Source organism: Microplitis mediator, chromosome 2, assembly GCF_029852145.1.
Source record: "Microplitis mediator isolate UGA2020A chromosome 2, iyMicMedi2.1, whole genome shotgun sequence".
Lineage (NCBI taxonomy): Eukaryota > Metazoa > Arthropoda > Insecta > Hymenoptera > Braconidae > Microplitis > Microplitis mediator.
In genome coordinates this window covers 7910761-7934761 of record NC_079970.1, presented here as the reverse complement: position 1 = coordinate 7934761, position 24001 = coordinate 7910761, and the positions used below count along the sequence as shown (strand labels likewise).

At 30.1% G+C, this 24001-nt stretch overlaps 2 protein-coding genes across 2 annotated transcripts in view; one reads left to right on the top strand and one right to left on the bottom strand.

Moving 5' to 3' along the window:
- Nucleotides 1-1326: 1326 nt before the first annotated feature.
- LOC130678388 (REPTOR-binding partner) overlaps nucleotides 1327-24001 on the bottom strand; it is a 27521-nt gene continuing 4846 nt past the window's right edge. The window contains exons 2-4 of the mRNA XM_057485541.1: nucleotides 13307-13400; nucleotides 3792-3913; nucleotides 1327-2295 (exon numbers count right to left, since the gene is read on the bottom strand). Of these exons, the coding sequence (XP_057341524.1) occupies nucleotides 2191-2295; nucleotides 3792-3913; nucleotides 13307-13400 (321 nt within the window). The 3' untranslated portion in view covers nucleotides 1327-2190. The remainder of the gene's footprint in view (nucleotides 2296-3791; nucleotides 3914-13306; nucleotides 13401-24001) is intronic.
- LOC130678387 (uncharacterized) lies at nucleotides 7154-9361 on the top strand. Its single transcript, XM_057485540.1, has 4 exons — nucleotides 7154-7301; nucleotides 8600-8743; nucleotides 8811-8960; nucleotides 9027-9361. The coding sequence occupies exons 1-4, from the start codon at nucleotides 7236-7238 to the stop codon at nucleotides 9207-9209; spliced, it is 543 nt and encodes a 180-aa protein (XP_057341523.1). The 5' UTR covers nucleotides 7154-7235; the 3' UTR covers nucleotides 9210-9361.

Below are 24001 nucleotides of genomic sequence, written 5' to 3'. Positions count from 1 at the left end.
AATCGAATTTCCGAGAGATCTTGACGTTTTGAGGTTCTAGGAAGCTATTCTGACTAATTTCAAGATGATGTCCGAGTGTATGTATGTGTGTATGTATGTAAATATTCTGAAACTTTTAAACGGATCGAAGAGCTCGAAAATGTATTCACAACGGTGTTTTCGAGCTCGAGGAGCTCGAAAATAACGGGAAGTTTAAGGGCTGGCCCGCAGAGTCAATCGATAGACAGATTTTTTTTTTGACATAAGCTGCTCCAATCTAGGAAACCAGATGTCAATTTAAGAGGGTAAGTAATTAATCAAAACCTTTTGTATGGCTAGTTTTTAAGTTTTGTTTGCGGCTAATTATTAGTACGTATGATATGAAAACTTAATTTTTCAAATGCAAATAAATTTCTTGAAAAAAAAGAAGAAAGAAGTAAGTAAGCTTACGGCTCGAACTTGGTAACTGGCCAAACGTGGGTTCGAATCCCAGTGTTAGTCCAAAAAATCAGTTCTCTGAAATTCGGCCTAATGTCGACCTTACAAAAACCTTCAAGTTCCAACGTACCACTCCCAACAATTTATCGTCGCTAATGACCCTGGCAAAATTAAGTAGCATATGTATGATTAATAAGACAGAAAAAATAGTTTTAGATCATGAAAAATAACAATAAGTGAAGTATAAAAATTATTTTTTATATTTTGATATGTACCTGAAAATCGGAATGTTTTTTGCGAATCGAAAATGAAAAAAAAAAAAGAAATGAAAAGTGAAAAATCTACTGGACCTAGATTTCTGAAATGTTTCGTACGTCAGCCGAAAATTGCAGGCCATCCCCCAAGCACCCGTTAATTTTATAAAATTCAGAACGACCTTTCAAATTTTTCAATCAACGACTATGATTTAAAGTTTTTTTTTTTTTATTCAAGTGAATATAAAATGCTTTTGAACAGCGAATATGCAAAAAAAACGTTACTGTAAAACGACAGTCGATTAAAAATGCATCCACTGTCGTAGAATTAAAAATGTGAAGCTGTATCGTACAAACGAAATAGGCTAATTCAACACTGCCTACGTCGTCATTATCGAAAAAATCCGATTCTCATGTATGTACGTGACAAGGAAACTTTTTTACAAAAGCCGATTGAATTCACTGGTGACCTGTGGTTCGCCGTTGGCACGGTAGTTTTACGATTAAAAGAACAACAGCAAATGTACACATTGTAGGACGTACAAAGTGAGCAATTGGAACAAATAACCGAGTAAAAAGTCTCGAGAAAAGTTGAATTATTTGTTTAGTGTACATTCGTATGTATTAACTCGCATGGGTTGGATTTAAAACAAATACTATTTATATACAACTATCACTTTTATTTTACGATATACAATTGTCGTTTTACTCATAACAATAAAATATATTTATATATCTATTTATTATATTTATGTATGTATTTTTTAGTATCTTTACGATGATAATAATAATAATTATAATAATAATAATAATAATATCATATTATTGTGTACGAATTACTCTGGAGATTCGAGAGTAGAGAAATTTCAAAGCTCCCTTGGCAATAGTACTTTTGACGATTGCTTACTATCATAACTTTTATAAAAGTTTAATGTCTAGCCGGAAGTTAATATATTACCGTGTTCAGGTACATAATATACAGGTAATAATATAAATATATATAAATATATCTATACACATTATACGCGACTGTGTATGTTGTTGTTTTTCACTCCCTCGAGCATTTCAAGTGTGAATACACATATCTGTGCATAAAGATATAAAAGCTTTTACCGCAACAATCTAGTCTCTCTTTTTATCTTTTTATGCAAACTTTGAAATCTCACGTCACCCTCGTAAACTAAAAAAATGAACAAAAAAATACTAACGCGATACAATATCCAGCGCGATATTCCTTTTTTTACTTTATTTTTTATCTTCGTATGATGTGCGACAACCAGTTGTCGTTTGAAACGCGCTGCCGCGATCCAAAAATGTATTCTTTCAAAATATGTAATAATAAAAAATAAACGTCACTCTTAAAAAAAAAAAAAAAATTACTTAAGTAGTAAAAGGTTACAGAGATAAAAAAATAATAGTGTTACAGCTGTACAAAGTAAGAAATTGAGGTAACGCGAGGTTATTGGAAAGTACAAAATATAGTTAATTTAGTCAATATAAAATGTTTCTTTAAAATAGACTAGTTATTATTCGTCTCTTTTTTTACGGCTCCACAGTCTTCTAGCATGGCTTGTAATTCTTCGGGTACACGTCCGGCGTCGAGGTCTTGTCCCCAGGATCGATACTGCAAATTAAATTGTGATAATGATAATAATAATATTTTATTTCATTTTATAAAAATATACACTCGTATTAAAGTAACAAATATGGTCAAAATATATGTAAAAATATGATTAATATCAGAAAATATATGTGACCAATCTAACTATATTTTCTGATATATTTTTCATTTTATTAAATAATATTCATCATACACAAGTCCGTACATATTTATCATATATATAAAATATATATTTCTATCATATACACAAAATATATTCTTATCATACATAAAAATATATATGTCTATCATATACGAAAAATATATTTTTATTGTACATTGTAAAAAAATAAAATTTTTATTCGTATGACTAACTCCAATTGAGTTTGATGTAAATTTTGATAGACGCTTTAAATTGCAGTTACTATTGTCAGAATCGGTTAATTCGATGCGAATATATGTATCCATATAAATATACATACACCGAAAATATATGTTTAAATATAACAAACAAAATATATGGTGTCATATATAATATAAATTATATGCTCTCATATATTTTATTTCATACAAAAATTTTATATTCTTTGAATATAAAAGAATATATATATATATATATATATATATATATATATATATATATATATATATATATATATATATATATATACAATATATTATAAGGTAAATGCAGATGAATATGTAGCTCAACATCATAAACATATAAGTTACATATATGGATTACATATATTTACTACTGTAGATAATTTTATATTAAATCGGCCAAAATCTCTATATGATTTTTTGATATACAGTATAGTATATCATACATATTTTTTTTTTTTTAAATATATGATTTTATATATTTCAACCATATATTGTTTTTTCATACGGACAAGCAATAATAAATTTCCCTCTCATGCAATTAAGGATTTTTTAAGAGGAATTGGATAAGTATACTTAAGCGTTGTCTGGATAATGAAGGATTAAAGGTTCGTCTTGGGTAACATTACATTACAGAGGGATAAACCTTCTTCTATTTATTTCTTGGAATATTTCTTCTTTAATAAACTCATAGATCTTCCGACTCAAACAGTAGTGTAATCACAATAAAAAAGATAAAAGCAGTAGTAACGAGAGGTGAAATTGCCGCTTGTGATAAAAAGGAAGAAAAAAAATGTTAAAACCAAAAATGTCGGGAAAAATAAATAAATCCCCAATTGGGAAAAACAAAACGAGTGAGTAAAATTGCTGGATAGAGTAACAAAGCCATGAACGAACGAATCAGTCGTTTCACGCTTGGACTAGTCTCATTGTTGTGTGTAAACTTGTACTTTCTTCTTTTTCTTTTTGTTTTTTCATTATTTATTTTATTTTATTTTATTTTTATTGTTGTTAGTGTATATATATATTTTTTTTTCTTGTTCGTACTAAATTGATCACAAGGAGTAACAAGTCAAGGAGGATGATAAAAAAAAATTAGATGGTGCTAAAGTAAAATTGAACAACGTAACACTCACCATGTCTAGCTCTTTTCGCAGCGCAAGAACGGCTTTCTCTCTGTCAGCTACAAGTTCTTCTAAGTACTGGTACCTGAGTTTCTTACGAGCACGGCACTCCCTCGCACTCTGCCGACTGCGTTCTGCAACCAATAATGATAATAGTTTAATAAAAATTAAAGATACAAAAAGCATATATATTTATGAGAAGTATAATAATAAGATGTAAACTCTCCGAGTATAGACTCCTATCAACTTATTCAAAATGTACGTCGATATTACAAACTACAAAGTGTATACCGGAAGTTATTGACGTACTCAAAACTTTAAACGGTGAATACATTAAACCTAGTTTACGTTTTCGCAAAAGCTTAAGCTTCTTATTCACCTCTACAATTCACTTAAATAAGAGCTAAATAATATCAGACAGTAAGTAAATAACTTAATTAATAAATATTAACATTTTAAATTTATAATACTTTTAAGATTATTATGGTTTTATGTCACAGTTTACTTCCAAGTACAGTTTCTAATAAATTTAAGATTGGATAAATATTAAAAGATACATTGTACTTTTATTGTATATGAGGTTTACTATTAAATAACTAATTGACGGAAGGGTGAAATATTACCTTCGGCCCGTGTATGTAACCCTACGACTAATGCTGGAAACATTGCCCTAGCCACATAAAGACTATTTTAGTGTCCTACTATGCACTGTAATTTATTCAATGATTGCCTGATTTACGCGATTAATGACAATCGGCGAAGCGAAGTCTGTAGCTGTTTAGCGACGCGGTGCACCCACAAAATTACAACAAACCATCGGCTTTAAAATTCAGAATTCATATTTAATTGATTTAAAATTTACTCGGATGTTTTAATTATTAATTTCAATATTTATTAACAAAATAAATACAACACAATCACGCGGTATAACCCACTTCCCATATGATGAATTGAAGTAACCATAGGATAGACAGACCGTTTTTGGCCACTTCAGGGCCAGTTTTGGACACTTAAAAAATTTGAAGAGAATAATTTGTAAAAGACGCAATAGCATAATAAATTTTTTGAATATTTTTAGAGATACTTTTATCTTACTATCAAAATGAAAAATTTCATTTTATACTTTTTCATTAATTAAAATTAAGTATGAAATGTCCAAAAATAGAGCAGTGGCCACAAATGGTACCTCCACTCTATTCAGTGTACTAGCCGTTCAACATGAATTTTGACAAAAAACTTTAAATCGTTCAACGAGTTCTTACGATGTTTAATAGATGGAGCTTAGTTAAAAATCTCGAGATGCGTGGTAAAATGTCATATCAACACTCACTTTTCACAACGCCGGTGAAAGTCGAGGACATCTTTTTTGATTTTACTCAACTTCTTTGCATCGTTCGATAAACAGCCGTTTAGGGTTCGCAATGCAGACGTCACAAAGCGCGCAAATCAGGCCTACGTTGAATAAAATAATTTTTTGAAAGCTTACTTCCTGTCCAATTGCCAAATTTGCTGACAAAATGGTCAATAAAAATTGAATCAATAGACGTTTCATGATTTTACAAGCGAGTTATTTAAACTTATGTACAAATAGAATTCACAGTAATGAGATTTTTTTTCGCGGCTATTTATGTTGGTTTCCATTACACGAATATCGTTACCGAATCTATTGTATAAAATTTTATTGTTATTTAATCAAATCAAGATTAATAACTTTTAATTAATATCTGCATCAAATGAATTCGGACAGGATGTCGAGTTATTTCATCATTTATTATCAATATCTAATAAATAATAAAAACAAAAAAATAATTGTTATCTTACTTTATATAATTTTACTTTAGTCCGGAAATTACTATCTGTAAAAAAATCTAATCATAAAATTTTTTTAAACTGCCTGAAACTTGATGAAATTCCATAAAGTTTATCAGACAGTAATATTTAAAAAAAAAAACGATATTAACTCACGAAAAAGAAATTTCAACTAGATCTTATATATTGATCTACACGGAGAAAAATAGATAGGAATGGTTACTGTGCAACCCAAGAATGGTCGTAAAGTATGTAAAAATTAATCTTAGCACATTACTAGTTTCTGTTATAATAGGAATGGATCGTTTTTACATACGACTGAGTACGATCCAACATAGCAACCATTACTATGTTACACATTATGTCGAAAACATAGCTGGTTATCGTGTTCACAGTCACCATTCGCTTTCCAAATAATACAGGTTCCTTTCAGCAGTCGATGTGTTGCTATATAAAATAGGTATAGGTCCTGTGGAGATGCGAAAGAGCCCCCGGACAAATGCGTTCTATTTTCGTTCAGCATAGTAACCATTCCTGTGCTGGACAGGAACTGTTGCTTTCAGTCACATGTCTAACTACTGTTTAGTGGGAACTAATGTTTCAAACAGCACTCAGACATGTTCATGTTAATGAAACTGTGTCGGTGATTTAGGTCCGGTGGACAGAATTAAGTTAAGTTTAAGGTTATGTCCAGGGGACACTAAAAATTAAGGAAAATTTGGCTTAACGTCATGGGTACGGTTTTTTAACAAAAGGTAAAACTAAGGTTCAAGGTTTATAAGAAAACGCGTGGGTGCGTATAAGAGCGTCCAGGAGACGATATTTTGCTAAGGAAAATTATAAAGGAAATTTTGGGAATTATAAAGGAAAAAAATTAGTTTGCCATAAGAATATTAGCTTGCCATAAAGATATCTCTTATTAAAAGAAACGATTTAAAACGATTAGAAAAAACAAAATTTTAAATACTTTTTAATGCTTTTGAATACTTTGAATACTTTTGAATCGCCTTTCTTATGGGTATTTAACATTGCAAACCATTTCGAATCGTTTCTTTTAATCAGGGATTAGTTTGCCATAAAGATATTAGTTTGTCATGAGAAAAATAAAAGGAAAAGCAAGGTGCTTATAATAAATAAGAATAAAATTAACTTTTATACATAAATTATTTCACAATTCCTGTACTCTCTCACAAAATATTACAAGCAACCCTGATTGAATGATACAATAAAATTTAACATCTCCCGTTCTGGAAGGCCGAGTCCATCTTCCAGTGGCACCCTTACATTCGACCACAATATTAAGGTGCGACTAGACTTGACAAGGATAAACCCTCTGTTATACCGGATGTAATTAAAATTATATAAAGTCGGAAAACAATTATTTCTTTGTTCCTATTATTTATTATATATTGATAATGAATGATAAAATATCTCGACATCCTGTTTCAATTCGTTTAGTGTAGATCTTAATTAGAAGTTATTATTTTTGATTTGATGTAACAGCAATATATTATAAATAAAATTTTATATAATAGATTTGATTATGATAGTAGTGTAATGGAAACCAATATAAATAGCCGCGAAAAAAAATCTCATTACTCTGAATTCTAATTTGTAAATAAGTTTCAACTACTTACTAGTGACATTATGAAACTTCAATTAATTCAATTTTTATTGGCTTCTTTATCAGCCAACTTGGCAATTGGGCAAGAGGTAAGTTTCTAAGAAGTATAAATTCATTCTAAAATAACTTATAAATTAGATATAAGAACCCGCAAAAAAATCATTTCATGAAATGTTATAAATTTTATGAAATTTTACATTGAAAATGGCTTGATAAAATTCTATAAAATTTTATTACATTTTACCAACAGTAATTTTGAAAAAAAATATATATCAACTCATGAAAAAAAAAATCGATGTAAGTGTATACATGTAAGAAACGATTCAATTTTATTACTATGTAGATTTACATTCTACATTCATCATTGAGTGAATCGTTTTGTTTGATCAGGGAAGTTAAGAGACCCAATACCCGATCAGAGAACTAGTACCCGATCTCTCATGTATTTGTATATCTATATTTACTAGTTTTAACTAAATATAGATATACAAAGACATGGAGTGATCGAGTACTAGTTCCCTGTTCGGGTGCTCGGTCTTTCACCTTAGATCTTATATATCGATCTAATGGTGAAGGCATAACTGAGATGGATTAAGTATATATTTATTGTGACACTTGAAATGTACGACATTTAGCACCTATAGCCGGCAGCTAAAAATATTAGATAAGATACAGCTGGTAAAAAAGATACTTAATCGGTCTAATAGTGACGTCATCAACGGATCAAAAAATATTTTATGGTTACACGTGCGATAGCAAACGATCAAAAAATATCGAAGTAACTCAACGAGCCATCTTGTGACAAAATTTATCAGCATATTAATTAATACACTTACCGACGGCTCTCTCATTTTCAACAAAAACTCAAGACAATCTTACCAAATAAATAAATGTGGGTTATAACCTACCATTTATAGGCACTAAATGTAGTACATTTAAAATATCTGTCACAAAAACTAATGTCTCTATCTAGTACAATCGAGTCTAAGACGCTCGTGTGTTGGTACCCTCGCTTTCGGCTCGGGCACCAATCTTCACACCTTGCGTCTTAAACACGATCACACTCAATAGATAAACTACTATTATAATATAGTTCCAAACAATATATAGCTTTTTCATGCGGGTGTGTACGTTAAATTTAGTGTAAAGTCGGCATCCCACCGTAAGTGAGGGTAAGTTGGATCTACCAGGCTATCAAAATCCAGCACTTATAATCAATGAATAAATGGAATCTATGACTAAATATAGAATACATTAGTCAATTCGTTGATGCTATCTCATGGCGTAAAATCTTCGCTTTAAAATGTTTTTTATTGAATCACTCTGAAAAATATCGAATTGCTTATTTAATTAATTAATTAATTAATATAACAAAATTTACTTTCAGCCAATAGTGACATTTGATAAAATAACAACCACTGTTGTGGCAAATAATCCATTTGCTGGTGATTGGTCCTGCGAAATATCTGGTTCAGGAGAAATAGGATCTTGTAAAATTCCAATGAAAAAAGATTTGCCTGACACTATGAGGGTAATTTTTGCAAACATAAAATAAAATGAATAAATTATTGAAATAAAATTTTTTAATTTAAAAACAGATGAAAGGGAACATCGAATTTCAAGGAAGTGAAGTTGTAGATTTTGATGTAACTGTTTGTGAAGCATTCGAAAATGAGGAAGTCGGTAAAGATATTCTTAAGCACGGAATACCGAAAGGCGAATTCCCTCAACAGTGTCCATGCAAAGCGGTAATTATTTATATTTCCATATATCGACTCTTAATTAATTTTTTCATTTACTTTATTTCTTTTTAGGGCATGGATTATGAAATAAGCAACTATAAAGTTCCTAAAGAAAAAATACCACCAGGTGTACCAGACGGTGACTTTTCTGCTGACCTTTATATGTACGAACCAGGCAAAGATCCTTACGGAACAGTACACATCGAAGGGAAAATATCTCACGAATTACCCAAACCTCCTGGATTGGGACGTTAATTAGTAATTAGTTTTTATTTTGATTTTGATTTTTGACGATGTCACCATGGCAATATCTATATGATTTTCTAGTAGTATTTGTAGGGCATATATAAGAATAATTATTTTAATGATAATACTTGCCTATGTACTTGAATAAATTAGTTGTGCGTCACGTAATTGTTTAAAATTTATTTAATCCAAGGAGCTCGAGGAGCTCAAGGAGCTCGAAAACCGCGGGAAGTTTTGGGGCTGGCCCGCAGGGTCAACCGATAGACAGATTTTTTACTTTTAATCACCAATATCTTTTAAAATAATGAACCGATTTTAAAATTCAAGGTGATAATCGACACAGTTTTTCAACTACTAACGTTAAAAAAAATGTCATCATTTAGTTCAACGATTTGGATTTTATTAGTAAGAAACACTGTTTCGGATTTCTTTTGATAACGGTTTTTCTTTTTTAACAAATGAACCGATTTTGATGGTTGAGGTGGCATTCGACGCGGATCATAAAGTTTCATAGCTGATTAGATTTCAGAACCAATCCATCGAGTACATTACAAGTTATCCGAAAAAAATATTTTTGAAAAAACTATATTTTTGGAATATCCCCGAATGTACTGTACCGATTAGGCTCAATTCTTTACAAATTATTGGAATTAATTAGTCCGCTTCAACGCCACCTCAAAAAGCCAAATCAGTTCATCCGTTCAAAAGTTACAGAATATTTACATTAGACTGGGCCAAAAAAATATACTATTTTTTTTTCTTAGCTATATCGAAAATATTATTCAAAATGACAAAAAAAAAATTTTCATGAAAGTTTGAGCCCTTAATATTAATTTTAAGAGGTCTATCATCGCTATTTTGAATTTTAATTCATAATTTGATGTTTTACGGCAGAAATGCTAAAACATTGGAGTAAAAAAAATTCATTTCCACTTAGTCTTATGTAAAATTAAATTCCCTACAAAAAAGATCTGATTGAAAATTTTCGTCAGACAAGCCGTTTCCGATTAATTAAGCTTAACAAATTGGTATATTTTTCCGATTTAACATTTTTACTTTTGAATTTTGTAACTGACGAATCAATAAATATCTAATAAAGACTATGACAGATTTTGAAAGGAAATTTAATGCTCTACAAAAAAGGCCTCTTAACATTTTTTGCTAAATTCACTCCTTCGAAAGTTATTTACGTTATTGAAATCGTTTTGACTCAAATTCAACCTTGAATAACTTTCGAAGGAGTGAATTTAGCAAAAAATGTCAAGAGGCCTTTTTTGTAGAGCATTAAATTTCCTTCGAAAATCTGTCATGATCTTTTTTAGATATTTCTTGATTCGTCAGTTATAAAATTCAAAAGTAAAAATGTTAAATCGAAAAAATATATCAATTTGTTAAGCTTAATTAATCGGAAACAGCTTGTCTGACGAAAATTTTCAATCAGATCTTTTTTGTAGGGAATTTGATTTTACATAAGACTAAGTGGAAATGAATTTTTTTTACTCCAATGTTTTAGCAGTTCTGCCGTAAAACATCAAATTATGAATTAAAATTCAAAATAGCGATGATAGACCTCTTAAAATTAATATTAAGGGCTCAAACTTTCATAAAATTTTTTTTTTTTGTCATTCTGAATAAGATTTTCGATATAGCCATGAAAAAAAAAATAGTCAATTTTTTTGGCCCAGTCTAATTTACATACATACGTACTACTAACGTACACACATAGGGGAGAGGGGGGCACACTGGGCCCCTTAAGGAAAATAATTATAATATTATTAATTTTTTTTACGCGTATACTTCTGTTTAGATCATTGATACTTACTTTCACTTCATTATGTTGCGCCCATTAAAAGTGAAATATCGAAAATTAGGGGCATAGTGGGCCCTCCAGAAAATTTCGGATTTGATTTTTTTTATTCTTTACACGTGTGATATTTGCAAATAACTATAAAACGATTGTATTTTAATAATATAAGTCATTTTAATAGTCTGCTGCGATATAACTTTAAAACGTACTTTTATTATCTTTAACTTTGTTAATAATTTATATTTAATGAACAGTTTTGGTGGTCAATTTTAGCCCTCATTACATAAGAAATTTCGATAAGCTTATTATCCGCCCGAATTTATTGCCCCATATTTTTTGAAGTTTTGAAAATTTTAAGGGGTCTACTTTGCCCCCTTCCCCACATATACTCGGGCATTATCTTGAAAATAGTCAGAATAACTTCCTAAGACCTTAAAACGTCAAGATTTTTTGAAAACTAGGTTTTCGAAAATCGGATCGAAACCAATAGGTTTAGCGGGAAGTTAAAAATATATTAAACTGAAAGAAAAACTTCTTAATACTGTTGATAATGAAGAGTCCAAGTAGGACTACCTATATATTATAATTTTTCAAAATTTTATTGAAGATCTTCTTAGGTTCTGATCAAAATATGTCATCTTAAAATGCATGTGTCAAAAATTTGTATATTGCTTAAAACTTATTCAAATGTATGTCATTTCGTGCAGAATATATATAAATATTAAATACATAAATATTTAAAAAAAAGTTTGAGAACAAAAAATTAAATGCTTTTTGAGCTCAAATTATGAGCTTGAGGTCACCTCAAATTAAAAAATATAAAGAGGTGACGTATTATCCAGAACCATCCTTTAATTAAAACTTCGATGTTTTATTAAAACATTAAACGGATAAATGAAAATTTAATCTTATAAAATTTATAGAGCTATTTTTTTTTTCAGTAATATATAAGATCAGTAAAGTAAAGTCATTTGGTAAAAACATATTTCTCGCCTGTAGTGTTATTTCATAAGAGAAAAATGAGTGCGACTTGTGAGAGTAACGATTCAGTGGCTTTATCTCTGGGCAGCGGAAATGAAGATCCAAAAGAAGAAGAAGAAAAAGAAGTTTAGTGTGACAGCGACAAAAATGAAAGTTCATCATATAAACCGCTCGAGACATATAGCGTATATATATAAGGTACAGTATAACTTGAAAAATAAAAAATACACGTACTTGAGACTGACAAAGTTATGAAACACTCGCGAGGACAATTTCGCGACATTTACACGAGCACATTTATGAAACTCATCGTTCTCACTCTTGTAAGGGAAAGTAGAGCAGAAGGATAGTCCGGCGTATAAAAGAGCAAAGGAAAATGATAAAAATAATAAATGTAAATGAAAGAAATAGAAATGAGTAAAGAAAGAAAAAAAATATTAAGACGCACGAGAGAAAAAGAACGATTTCAGTAGAAACGATTATAAACTTTGGGGATGAAAAATAAAATAAAAGATATTAATCCTTACACCCTCAAAACCCACGAGAAATAAAACAACTGTGCGAAATTAGACATTGTCCTGTGAGCCCGATCCTTGTAATGTTTCCTCCTCTCGTATCTTCACGAAACCCACGTCGACGACTACGAAGACTACGACGACCTCTTGTCTTGGGAAAATAGTAGAATTGCAAAACACAACTCTCCCTTTTTCTCTCCTATATTACTCTCTACCATACACTAAAGCTGAAACCACCAGTTTCCATGTATATATTCACTACCAGGAATTACTAGTGAGTTAAAACTCTCCACCGAGAAAAGCTAACCATATAAATATTCATTTCCAAAACAGATAAATATTCGTGGCCGCGGATGTCGCTCTACCATTTGTTTTCTCTCGCGTTACTCTTCTTTCCCACTCTCACAATCAGCTATATTTCTATTTCTCTTCTCTCTTTTTTAAATTCTCTATCCACATATTATATTTAACTCTTTCTCTTTTTATCTTTCTCTGCTTGATTTTGCTTTTGCTGATTCAGATATTGTTTTTCATAAATTCTCATATCAGTAAAGTTGTTTTCAATTTCAATATTTATATCTTTTATATTTTAATACTAAAAGCATTTTCTCATAGTGACACAAAATCATTGCACGATGACAACTTTAAATATATTATTCAATATTAGAACTTTTTTTTTTAGTGCATTCAAATTTCCTGTTTTAATTTAAATTATTTATCAGTTTGAATATTAAATGATTCATTGATTTATAAACATACGTATATATACTTGCATCAAAAAGTAAAAAAAAAAAAAAACTAACCAAGCTTGGCTCTCATATCCGCCTTGTCGGCTGCTTTTCTTCCGGGCTTGCGTCCCCGCTTGCCGCCCTCTTTTCGGTCACCGCGGGAACCCTCCTGAAACAAATAATAAAAGAGCCTTTAAACGTTTTAGTTTATAACAAGACATATATATGTATATATATTTAGTAGAGAAGCAGAATTGTTTCTCACGTAAGAGAAACTGTAACGTCCCCTTGGGATCGCACTAGATGATCATCACAAACACATCCCTCGTCTTTACCCTCTTCATATATATATACTGAACACAGTACCGAATGATAAAGCAGTAAAGATAAAATTGAAATACTTAAACTATTAAAATTCCAATGCCTTTATGGAAAATTATTTAAATGAAAAAATAAAAAGAATTCCCAAAAATATAAAAAAATCATGGCTTCGTTTTTGAATTACCCGTAAGTTTAAATTTAAAAAAAAAAATAAATAAACCCCTCGAGCCCTTAAATCCCTGATGTTGACTTCCTTCATCCAACTTTTTTTTCTAACTTTTTGTTTAAGCTATGCATACACGTTTCACCAGAGTGACAAAATACAAATTCTCCCTTTTACGTCGTCTCATGTGAAAGTCTTAAGAAGATGTTTACCCTCATTCTGTCTTTCCTCAATCTTATCTGGTATTAAATCTCCCCGAATCCCTTTTTTCTCACCCACATCCTCCCCTTTTTCTTAAATCCCACTCTTACTTTGCCCACCCTATTCTATAAGACCACATCTATAGTCCGTCTTACGTGCGGTCGACAATCTATTTTCCTTCACCCAACTCTTGACGTAATTTTTCAAGCTTCTGCACCAGATACTAAAACTCTGCAGCAGCAACTACTAGCTCGTTGAAACATTCTCTTTTTTTTTTTTAATCTCTACACCTGGACACGAGCACTAAGACATCCGTAAATCTCTGTCTATTATACTCTTCCCAACGAGGTAAAAAAAAAAAAATTAAAAATAACATTAATGAAAACATTTTTGTAATTTTTTCCATACGACTTTAGTAATTAAATTAATAATACAAACAGACGGCTCAAGAGATTTTTGTATGAGCATTATGAAATTTTTGAGTCTATCTCGAAGTAAAGCCAACCTCGACTATTTACGTAGCCTAATTAAAACGTTTTGATAGCGGGAGACACAAAAAGATAGTAGAAATGAATGTGGTCGGATAAAAATGTCGCCTCCTTACTACTTATTACACTCTCTACTTATACCTTCTTCCTTATCCTTTTCTCTCCGTCGCAGCCTCGTGAATATAAAAATTAAAAAGCGAACCAGAAGAGCAAAAAAAATATAATAAAAAGAGAGAAAGAAAAAAAAATCTTGCAAAGAATCCGAGAGCAAAAGAATTAAGAATTCCCTGGGTAATCCCGAAGTTTTAATTTCGTCGGAATAGAGTCTGCTTTATCGCTACAACTTTCAGTCAAAGAGTAAAAAAGAAATGAAATTACAGACAGCCAAAAAATAAAAATAAAGCAATAAAAAAAAAATGGAGAATACCAATGAGGCTTTGCGGTACAATATTTAAACCCGACGATTGAACGTTAATTTAATGTTAAGGCCATTCGAAAGACCCACCGCCAAAAGAGTTGTCGGACTGGAATCGGTTAAAGGGTGGAAATTAATTGCAAATGTGAATCGTTTTTGTGTCCACCTTTTTCCTTTCTAAAACTACTATTACTTTACTTTTAACCAACTCTTTTATTTTTTATTTTATACTGCCCATAGAAAATTCACCCAAACACGCGGTAAAAAGAATTTCCTAGTATACGGCAAAGTACCGTAATTAAAGAGTTTTCCGGAGTAAAGGGATGTTTCCGAGGTCTTGGTTAACCAGACTTGATGATATCTACCCCGTATACCTCGGTCCACAGTTTTTTTCATTTAAAGTCTACCACTAACATAATCTAATTGGATAATTTTCGAAACGTTAAACTAATAATATTAATTCAAGTCCAATCAATGTCTAAAAAGTTTAAAAATAAAATTATTCACTCAACCGCAACCATTAAATTTTTTAACAACTCAAGTTTTTTAATTAACTGTCTAATGATTTATTAATAAACACAACGGAAATTACAGTTAAGATTAAATGTAAACATAAAAATAATTGTAAACTGATATTCGTATCAAGAGATGATGACAACGTTGTTATGGAAAATTTATTACCATCAGTAAGATAAACAAAACTTAATTGTATATAGTGTAGTGTATATACATGCGAAACAAATATAGAGAGTTAGTTATTATCGTCTTACATTAAACATTACGTTAGTAGCATTATCACACTTAAGCCAGATGAAGTTTTTAAGTAAATACTATTACCTCGAATATAATACCAATATTAGCAGATATAACATTACTCGGGTGTATTGACACACTATGGGGGTGAATGACTGACGAAATTACTCGAGCAATTTACTCGGCAATGTAATAGTTGTGCGATGAGGATGAGGGTGAGAGTGAGGATGAGTTGTAGAGGTATCTATAGGCATATATAGGCCACGTAGAATTGCATGAGTGAGCAACATACACTTACACAGTAGTATTTACTACTGTGTAGGTGTAGTGTGTAGTGTTGTGTAGCGTAATAAGAGGAGGAGAAGTGTATTGTTCATGCTTAACAATGTATATGTTCTTATTCACTCTGTCATGTTATGTTGCTGGGTGAGCTTTCATTGTTAAAACGCGTGCTGCATTGTAAAATTACGAGGGCACAGACACTTCCGTTTGCCTTTCTATCCTACGCAGTACAATGATGCAGAAAATAAAATATAAATAATTCCAAAGAAAATAAAAAAATCCTTTTACACTCGAGAAACAACTAAATCAAAATAATTGCCGTAAGCTCTCTTATTGCAAAATATTTCAATTGTTGAATTAATTAATTTTAAAAATTAGTATTTTTAAAAATTTCTTTTTTTTTTCGTGGTCTTGCGGTATGAATTTTTTATAGGGTATGTTTATGTCTAGTAGCAGGTGTATGTGTATATAACGAGCTAATGCATAAGCTAGAGCCTAAGCGTAAAATGCGTTTTATAGAAACACCGGTTATTTATTGGATGCGATAGAGTAGATATAGAGTAGTCGACCGAGAGAAATACGATGAGAAATATACGATGAGAGCTTAGAAGAGCTCGCTTCACTCGCCCTTTGTTACAGTATCATCGAGCTTACTATGGTCGCATGGATCGACGTCATTATAAGCTAGATATTATAGTTAATACTATGTCAAGAGAAGAAGTTAATATTGCTATTTAATTTATTGAGTAAAGCTTGAATATTTCGTCGAAACATACTTTTAAATTATTTATTATTTTAGTTTTAATTAATAAAATATTTTACTGTGTAAATAATTTCATTTTAACATTATAATAATAATTTATTAATTTTATACATTTTGGTTTAAATACTCGGAAAATTTATCAGTAAAATTTACCCGAAAATTATGGTACTGTCTGGACAGCTAGCCTGTGTCTAAATTTTTACTGTATACTTAGTCAAAATCGCACTTGACATATGTAGGTATATGTGCTGTCAAACTGGTATTTGTGATCGAATGGACAATACTCTTGTTCTCGAATGCAAGTACTGGCTAGGCTTAGGTATAATTCCCACCACGAACGAATGAATTATTTATCAAAAGTTGATACAATGCACTTGCCCTTTGGGGTTCGTTCCATATAGGCGTCAGACTGACATCTGCCTGCAATCTAATCCAATAACACGCCCCGCGATTACAAACAAGCATGGAAGAAAAAAGAGATGAGGAAAATCAGCAATAAATTATGCATGGACTAGTGATACAATAAAAGAAATGGCCAAGAGAGATAGTCCGTAAGCTACAATGATTTGCCAGAAATATAGTCAATATTTACCCAAGATAAGTAGGGATTTGAATTATATACTTGCAATTTCACCTAAGACTATAGTGTAAATATATCATTTATATAATGTAGAGGTGGGTAGTTTCGGGAACATTCCGGATTGAACCTGGAACATTTCCGAAGCGAAAAGGAACTAGTTCCTGGAATCATATCCGTGGAACTATTTAATGTTTTTAATTCTCATGAAGGTTCAGTATTTAGAACGTAGACATACAAAATATTCTAGTATACACAACATTGTCTATGCATTTTATATGTTTAAGATGCATTAACGACAAACTATATTATTTTATACTAAATAGCGAATAAATTATGATTGGTATTCAACTCAAAGTTCCATAAGAAATCAACAATCAAAAATTATTCTGCTGCTTTACTGCTTGCTGGTAATGACGGCAGTGGCGGATAAAAAGGAACTAGTGAGTATACTAAAGTGAATTTTGAGGAACGATCGGATACATATCTGACAAAAAACATGTACATATACATAGTTCATGGAACTATACATGTCCGGAACTACCCCACCTCTAATATAATGTCACCTCTAATATAAATTTCAATGTTTATTAGACATCCTTGAAGTACTAAAATTTGAGGGTAATATTTACTAACAAATTATGTACCTGAATAAATAAACCTGAATAGATAATTAGTAAGACGAAATATCTTATCCATTAAACAGTAACCCTAAAAATTTGCACGCTACGAGTAATGCCGGTCTGACAAACCGCTATTAGAAATTCACTCGGTTTTTTTATTTTTGAGAAGAGGATTTTTTCTATTTACATGAATAAAACTATCTTCATGAAAAAGACATGCTTTAATGATTTTATAAACTTCCCAAGCGGCACAAAAAAAATTGTTGAATTTATGTTAACAATTGGTTACACTAAAACAAATTGTTGCCTTAAATTTAACAAAAAGTCAACAATTTTTTTTGTGCCGCTTGGGTTTATTTATTTTTAAAATTTACATTAATTAATGGTAACATAAACATATTAAAAAAAGTTTTATTCTTTTAAATTTGATTAGCGTTTAAAGGTTGATGACTAATACACATTAATAATGTACATATTTGACATTCTTTAGAGCCATTTAGTTTAAAAAACAAAAAAAAACAGTTCGCTTTAATTAATTTTATATATTAATTACAATGCCTTCAAGTACTATAAATATGTACTTGGTGTATATGTACTTCAAGAGCAATGACAAAAATACTTGAAATCCATTAATGAAATGCTGAAGGCTATATTGGTAATTAAGAGTTTAATTAATTTTAGTCTACACCAAATATTTGTTCATTTAGATCATCTAAATTTCTAAATAAAAATAAGGTAAATGACCCCTCTACCAGTCATGCCCCCTCTACCGGGCACTCCGTTGAAAATTCTTTATTACGTAGATTTTAAACTAATCAATAAATTTAAAAAATATATTTAAAAATTGGTTATAAAATCTAGTACAGTTAAAATTTAGTTTAAATAGGGTAGAAGTACCATTTGTGGCCACTGCTCTATTTTTGGACATTTAATACTTTATTTTCAATAAAAACGTATTCAAAAAAAATTCATTGCAATATTAGTGTAATAAAAATATCTTCAAACACATTTAAAAAAATTAATTATGTTGTTACGTATTTTACAAATTATTTTATTCAAAATTTCTAAGTGGCTAAAACTGGCCCTAAAGTGGCCAAAAACGGGACTTCTACCCTAGTATCAAAAGTGAATTTTTAGTAAGAAATAAAAAATTTTTCGATCAACTTCATCAACATTGACTTCTTGAAAGATAGGTTAAGGTCAACTTTTTTTTTTGACAAGCGATATCAAATTTAAATTATTAACTATGCACAAGCGATCAACTACTAGTTTTTTAATGAGGCATTGAGATAATCCATCCAGCCAATAAACTACCAGTATAAGATAAAAGAAAAATTTTACAAAATTACGTGCAAAAAAAAAAGAAATGGAAAGTATTAGAATTTTTAATTAAAGAATGATCAAATTTTTAATTCGAATCAAACTTAAAAAATGAGTGGTAGCATGTTAAGAAATGTTTACTGATTTTATTATTGCCAGTAAAAGCAATCACGAGTTTTATCGGCGATAGAAAAAGTGTTGAAATGTAATTATATCATGAAGTAATTCAAATCAAGCACTGGAAATAAGACCTATTTTGAATTAAAAAAAAAACTTGGAATTGATAATTAATTATTTGTGGTTTGTAAATGCTGATCTAATCTAAAATTTTAATTGAAGATGTCAAAATAATTTGAATAATAATTTATTATACTTGCATATCAAGAGTACTCTGTCAAAAATTCGTATGTTTTCTGAGATACGAGGTTTCGTTAGAGTACTCTTCATATATATTTACGATAATAAAAATTATTAAATAATTCCGTATTAGAAAAAGACAATAAAAAGTTAAATTGAAAAAAAAAAATAATAATAATAATATTGATTTTAGAAGTTGTACAATTATTTAAACGTTAGAATGTAATTTACATTGAAATTTAATTAACAAGTCATTTATTGGAGTTGTTACCTTATTAGACTATAAATTGGATATTTAATGAAAATGTGTACATGCTATTTGTTCGTAAACTAATGTGTAATATTTGTTCATGACACGCGTTGTCCGCTTGGCAATCCAATAAATATAATAAGCATAAATATCTCGGCATACGAATAGTGATATTGTTTCCGGGTTTCCTGTCCATATCACGATTGTAAACAGTCAAGCGCGCAGCTGAGAACACACTCTGACACTATTAATTGCTATGGATTACGGACCTAAATTGTATTTCCATCAACCACCGATTTCTCAACTTCAAAAAATCGTAATTTAAAATACTAGTTTATATATCGAGTGCGATTATCTGTGACGCAAGTAGCGACGATTGACTACCGGGTGGGAGGCGAATTTATCACTACAATGAGCATCTTATACGGAATTGTACTAGTAATATAAATGTACATCAGTTTTTTATTTAATGGTCAAAATTATTCAAAAAGTTTTAGATAACAAGAAGAAAACTTTGTATTCTAAAGAATGGTTGATATTGGCTTCAATAATTTATACTATAAAAATTCAGGTAGTCATTACTCTCTACAAACGAATTACGTGAAAATAACGTGACAATCACTATTTGGCAGTGAATAGTCACTTATTGCCAGTGAAAAGTATACCACTATTTGAATTAATGACATACTTCACTACACTGTAAAAAATTCGCGGAGTGAATGCGGATTAAATCCGGAGTGAATGCGGAGTGAATGAATTTTTAATTATTCACTCCCCTCGGAGTGAAATTCACTCCGCAGGGGAGTTTTCGCGGAGTAGATAATTTTTTATTCATTTAATCCCTCCGGAGTGAAATTCACTATTTTCACTATTTTAAATTTAAAGGAGTACATGACAAGAAATTTACTTCACAAGAGTATATAATAAAAAATATAATATTTTTATTAATAATTCAAGATTTTTGTTGACAAAAATGCATGGTAATTATTCTAAAATTTTTAAAATACATGAGAAAAAGTCAATTAAAAAATTATATTATTGATAGGCAAGCTATAATTATTTTGCAAATCCAGTGATTTTATTTTATAGCATAACAGGGGTTATCAGATATTTTCGGTTGAGTTTTTTTCGGAAGCAAAATCTCTAAATACAAAATATAGATCGCACATTGCTGCACTACTGTCTAATCTAGCAAAGTGCGCTTTAATTGTTTTATAATATTCGTTTGTTTAAGAGAAAAACTCGACCAAAGTTTCCATTTACTGCACAAGTGCAACAAAGGTAGTACCGTTTGAGGACTTGATTGTAATAGAGAGAAAAGTGCAAACCCCTCATAAATGAAAATTTATTTAGTCATATATGACCTGTACACGCTGAAAATTATTGATAAACATATTTTTAACGGTAAATTACCTCTCAACTAAAAAATATCCCCGCGATGAATAATTTTTTATGTTCATTGAAATGTTTATAAAATAATAAGACTTATTAAGACTCAAATCATCAAAGAGTGTATGAATTTTGAACACACGATAGTAACTATTATTGTCTTAATATAATAATTATTATCAGCTAACATAAATATTTCTTCACATCATGTGAGTAATTATTTCAATTAATTAATGATAATAGTTGTCATCAGTATTCATAGTCAATAGCTTGTCATCATGCTAAATAATTTAATAATAACTGTACCATCTAGCAACCATTAAAAATTCCCGGTGACAATCATTACCATTAAAATTTCAGTGTATACACCCACAGAAATGTGAATAGTTACAGTAACTAAATAGTCGACATGAAATGTTAAATACCCATCTAAGTACTTAAACTAAACGCTCTAGTTGACATGTTTTAGTAACTGTAACTCAAAATGTATTTGAGTATATACATGTAAAAAATTAATAGTATTCAGTCATGGCAACAGTGTTTACATATGATAATAATTTTTGTTTATCCAATAAATAAATATGACTGGATTGTTCGTCAACATTGGCTGTAATTGGTAAAATATTATTATTTGCCGAATTTACATTTCCGCATTAAAATACTGAACAATATTCAAGTGTCCGTGCATAATAGTTATCGTTAGAAGGCTCTTGAAAAATTTGAATAAATCATTTAAGTTTTTAACAAAAGTAATTTAGCTAAATATTAAAGAGTGCAATATCCCTTGTGTATTTATCTTAAAATGGCGAAAACACAAGCTACATGTCGGAAGAGGTAGCGGTTAAAAGATAATGATAATGTTAATGTTAATGGATAACGATAATGCTAACAATTCTAACAATTGTTATTTCTACTTAAAAGCACCGCTTGTATTATAATCATTAAAATAATTGAAAGTATTGCGCTATGAAAATGTATTATTAAATTTTACGAAAAAAGTAATTTAAACGGTATTTAGTTAACGAGTAACAAGCACCGGGTTAATCATACTCAAAAATATTTGTATGACTGTACAATGATTCTCACTACTTACGAGCAATACACTTATTAAATAAAGTAAATTTACATTCACACAAATAACAGAGTTAATGTCCAAGGGTTCTTATCGCTCTGAGAATACTGTATAAAAACTAGAGACACACAAAGAACGATAAAGAAATGTAAATAGTGTAGTGCAGAGTAAGTGAACGATACGAGTGAGCTCTAGTTTGCTTTACTCTGTTCTGTTCTTTTCTGTTTAGTTGGTTTGAGCTCGAACATTGTACATAAACACGCAGAAAGCTAACTCGCTTGGTGAAGTAGCGACGAGATACCATAAAGGAAAGTGGTTTTGCCATTCGCTGTATTCGTGGTCTATATTCTTTTAACCAACTAAATGTAGCTCAAGGAAAAGAGCTGTTGTCTTACTATACTGCTTTGAAAAAGAAAAAAATACTTACAAAGGCATTAACTTAATTCTATGATACTTTAACCAATAAGATTTGAAAAATCAATTTCTACATAGTAAGAATCATTCTGTTTATTTTAAGAAAGTGAGATAGCTGATTTTCAGATGAACCGTTTTCATAGATAAAGAGTCGGATCATTAAATATATTAATTCATTCGATGCGTAAAGTTATTATTTATCGAATAAAATTCTTGTTGTTCGGAAATTTCAGTTTATATATGAGAACGGCTCATTTGAAATTTCTATTTGCTAATGTAAGTGCCACAAAGACCGTTTCGTTTGTTTACATGAGTGTAAGAAAGAAAATAGCATATCCTCTTAATTCAAGTACGTATTTTTTTTATTAACTAGCGTACATGTTTCGCGCGCAAGCGCGCGCGTATCGTTTTTTATATATTTATTTTAATGTATATTTTCGTGTCGTTTACATATATTTTTTTTGCTTTCGACTAATCACGTTACGAATAGTTTGGCTTCACATATATTTCATCTAAATTTTATTATAGGATAGTTAAGGTAAGAGACTCAGTACCCGATCAGGGAACTAGTACCCGATCATTTATGTATTTGTATATCTATATTTAATCAATTTTACTAAATTTAGATAACCAACACATGGAGTGATCGAGTACTAGTTCCCTGATCGGGTACTGGGTCTTTTATCTTACACGGAGAGAATGTTTTACTAAAAATCAACTTCCACTTCAGAGTAAGTCTAGGACAAAAGACAGAATAAAAAAAAAAATTTCAAGTTTTCATTCAATTTTGACTTATTTTTGGTAAAATGAAAATATTCTTGATAAAATATTTTTTAGTCTGTAAGTGAACAATATGCAGGGAAAAAAAAATTTCCAAGTTTACGTGGATAAGTAGAATAACTATTAGTCTAAAATTAGTTCTATGCAAAGATTTTTGTAAATTTAGAGGCATATTAAAACTAGAATAAAGTATTTTTTATTTTTTATTAAATTATCGTAGAAATTTCAAGCCAATTGTCTAGACTAAACTATCTCTCAATGTAAACTATCTCAATATATATTATTATATATATTCACTATAACATCTTAGCTGGATAATTTATTCTATGAATGATTTCCATAAGCTATTGGCAGACGAATGGCTTGAAATTTCTACCACAATATCATATTTATGAATTATAAATTTTTTAATTTCTTATTATTCATATCATATGAATTTTAATGTGCTGCCTACATATCAGATTAATAGTAATCCAAGATTTGAATGAAATATCCTCAAAATAATTCTTACAGTAATACCGTATTCGGTCGTTCTTATGAGATATTTTAAGAGAATAAATAAATAAATTTCAAGAAATTAACGTTTATAGATGTCAATAAAA

Coding starts and splice junctions, on each gene's coding strand:
- LOC130678387 (XM_057485540.1), top strand. CDS start 7,236: ATGAAACTTCAATTAATTCAATTTTTATTGGCTTCTTTATCAGCCAAC. Junction 8,744..8,810: donor ATTTGCCTGACACTATGAGG/GTAATTTTTGCA, acceptor ATTTAAAAACAG/ATGAAAGGGAACATCGAATT. Junction 8,961..9,026: donor AACAGTGTCCATGCAAAGCG/GTAATTATTTAT, acceptor ATTTCTTTTTAG/GGCATGGATTATGAAATAAG.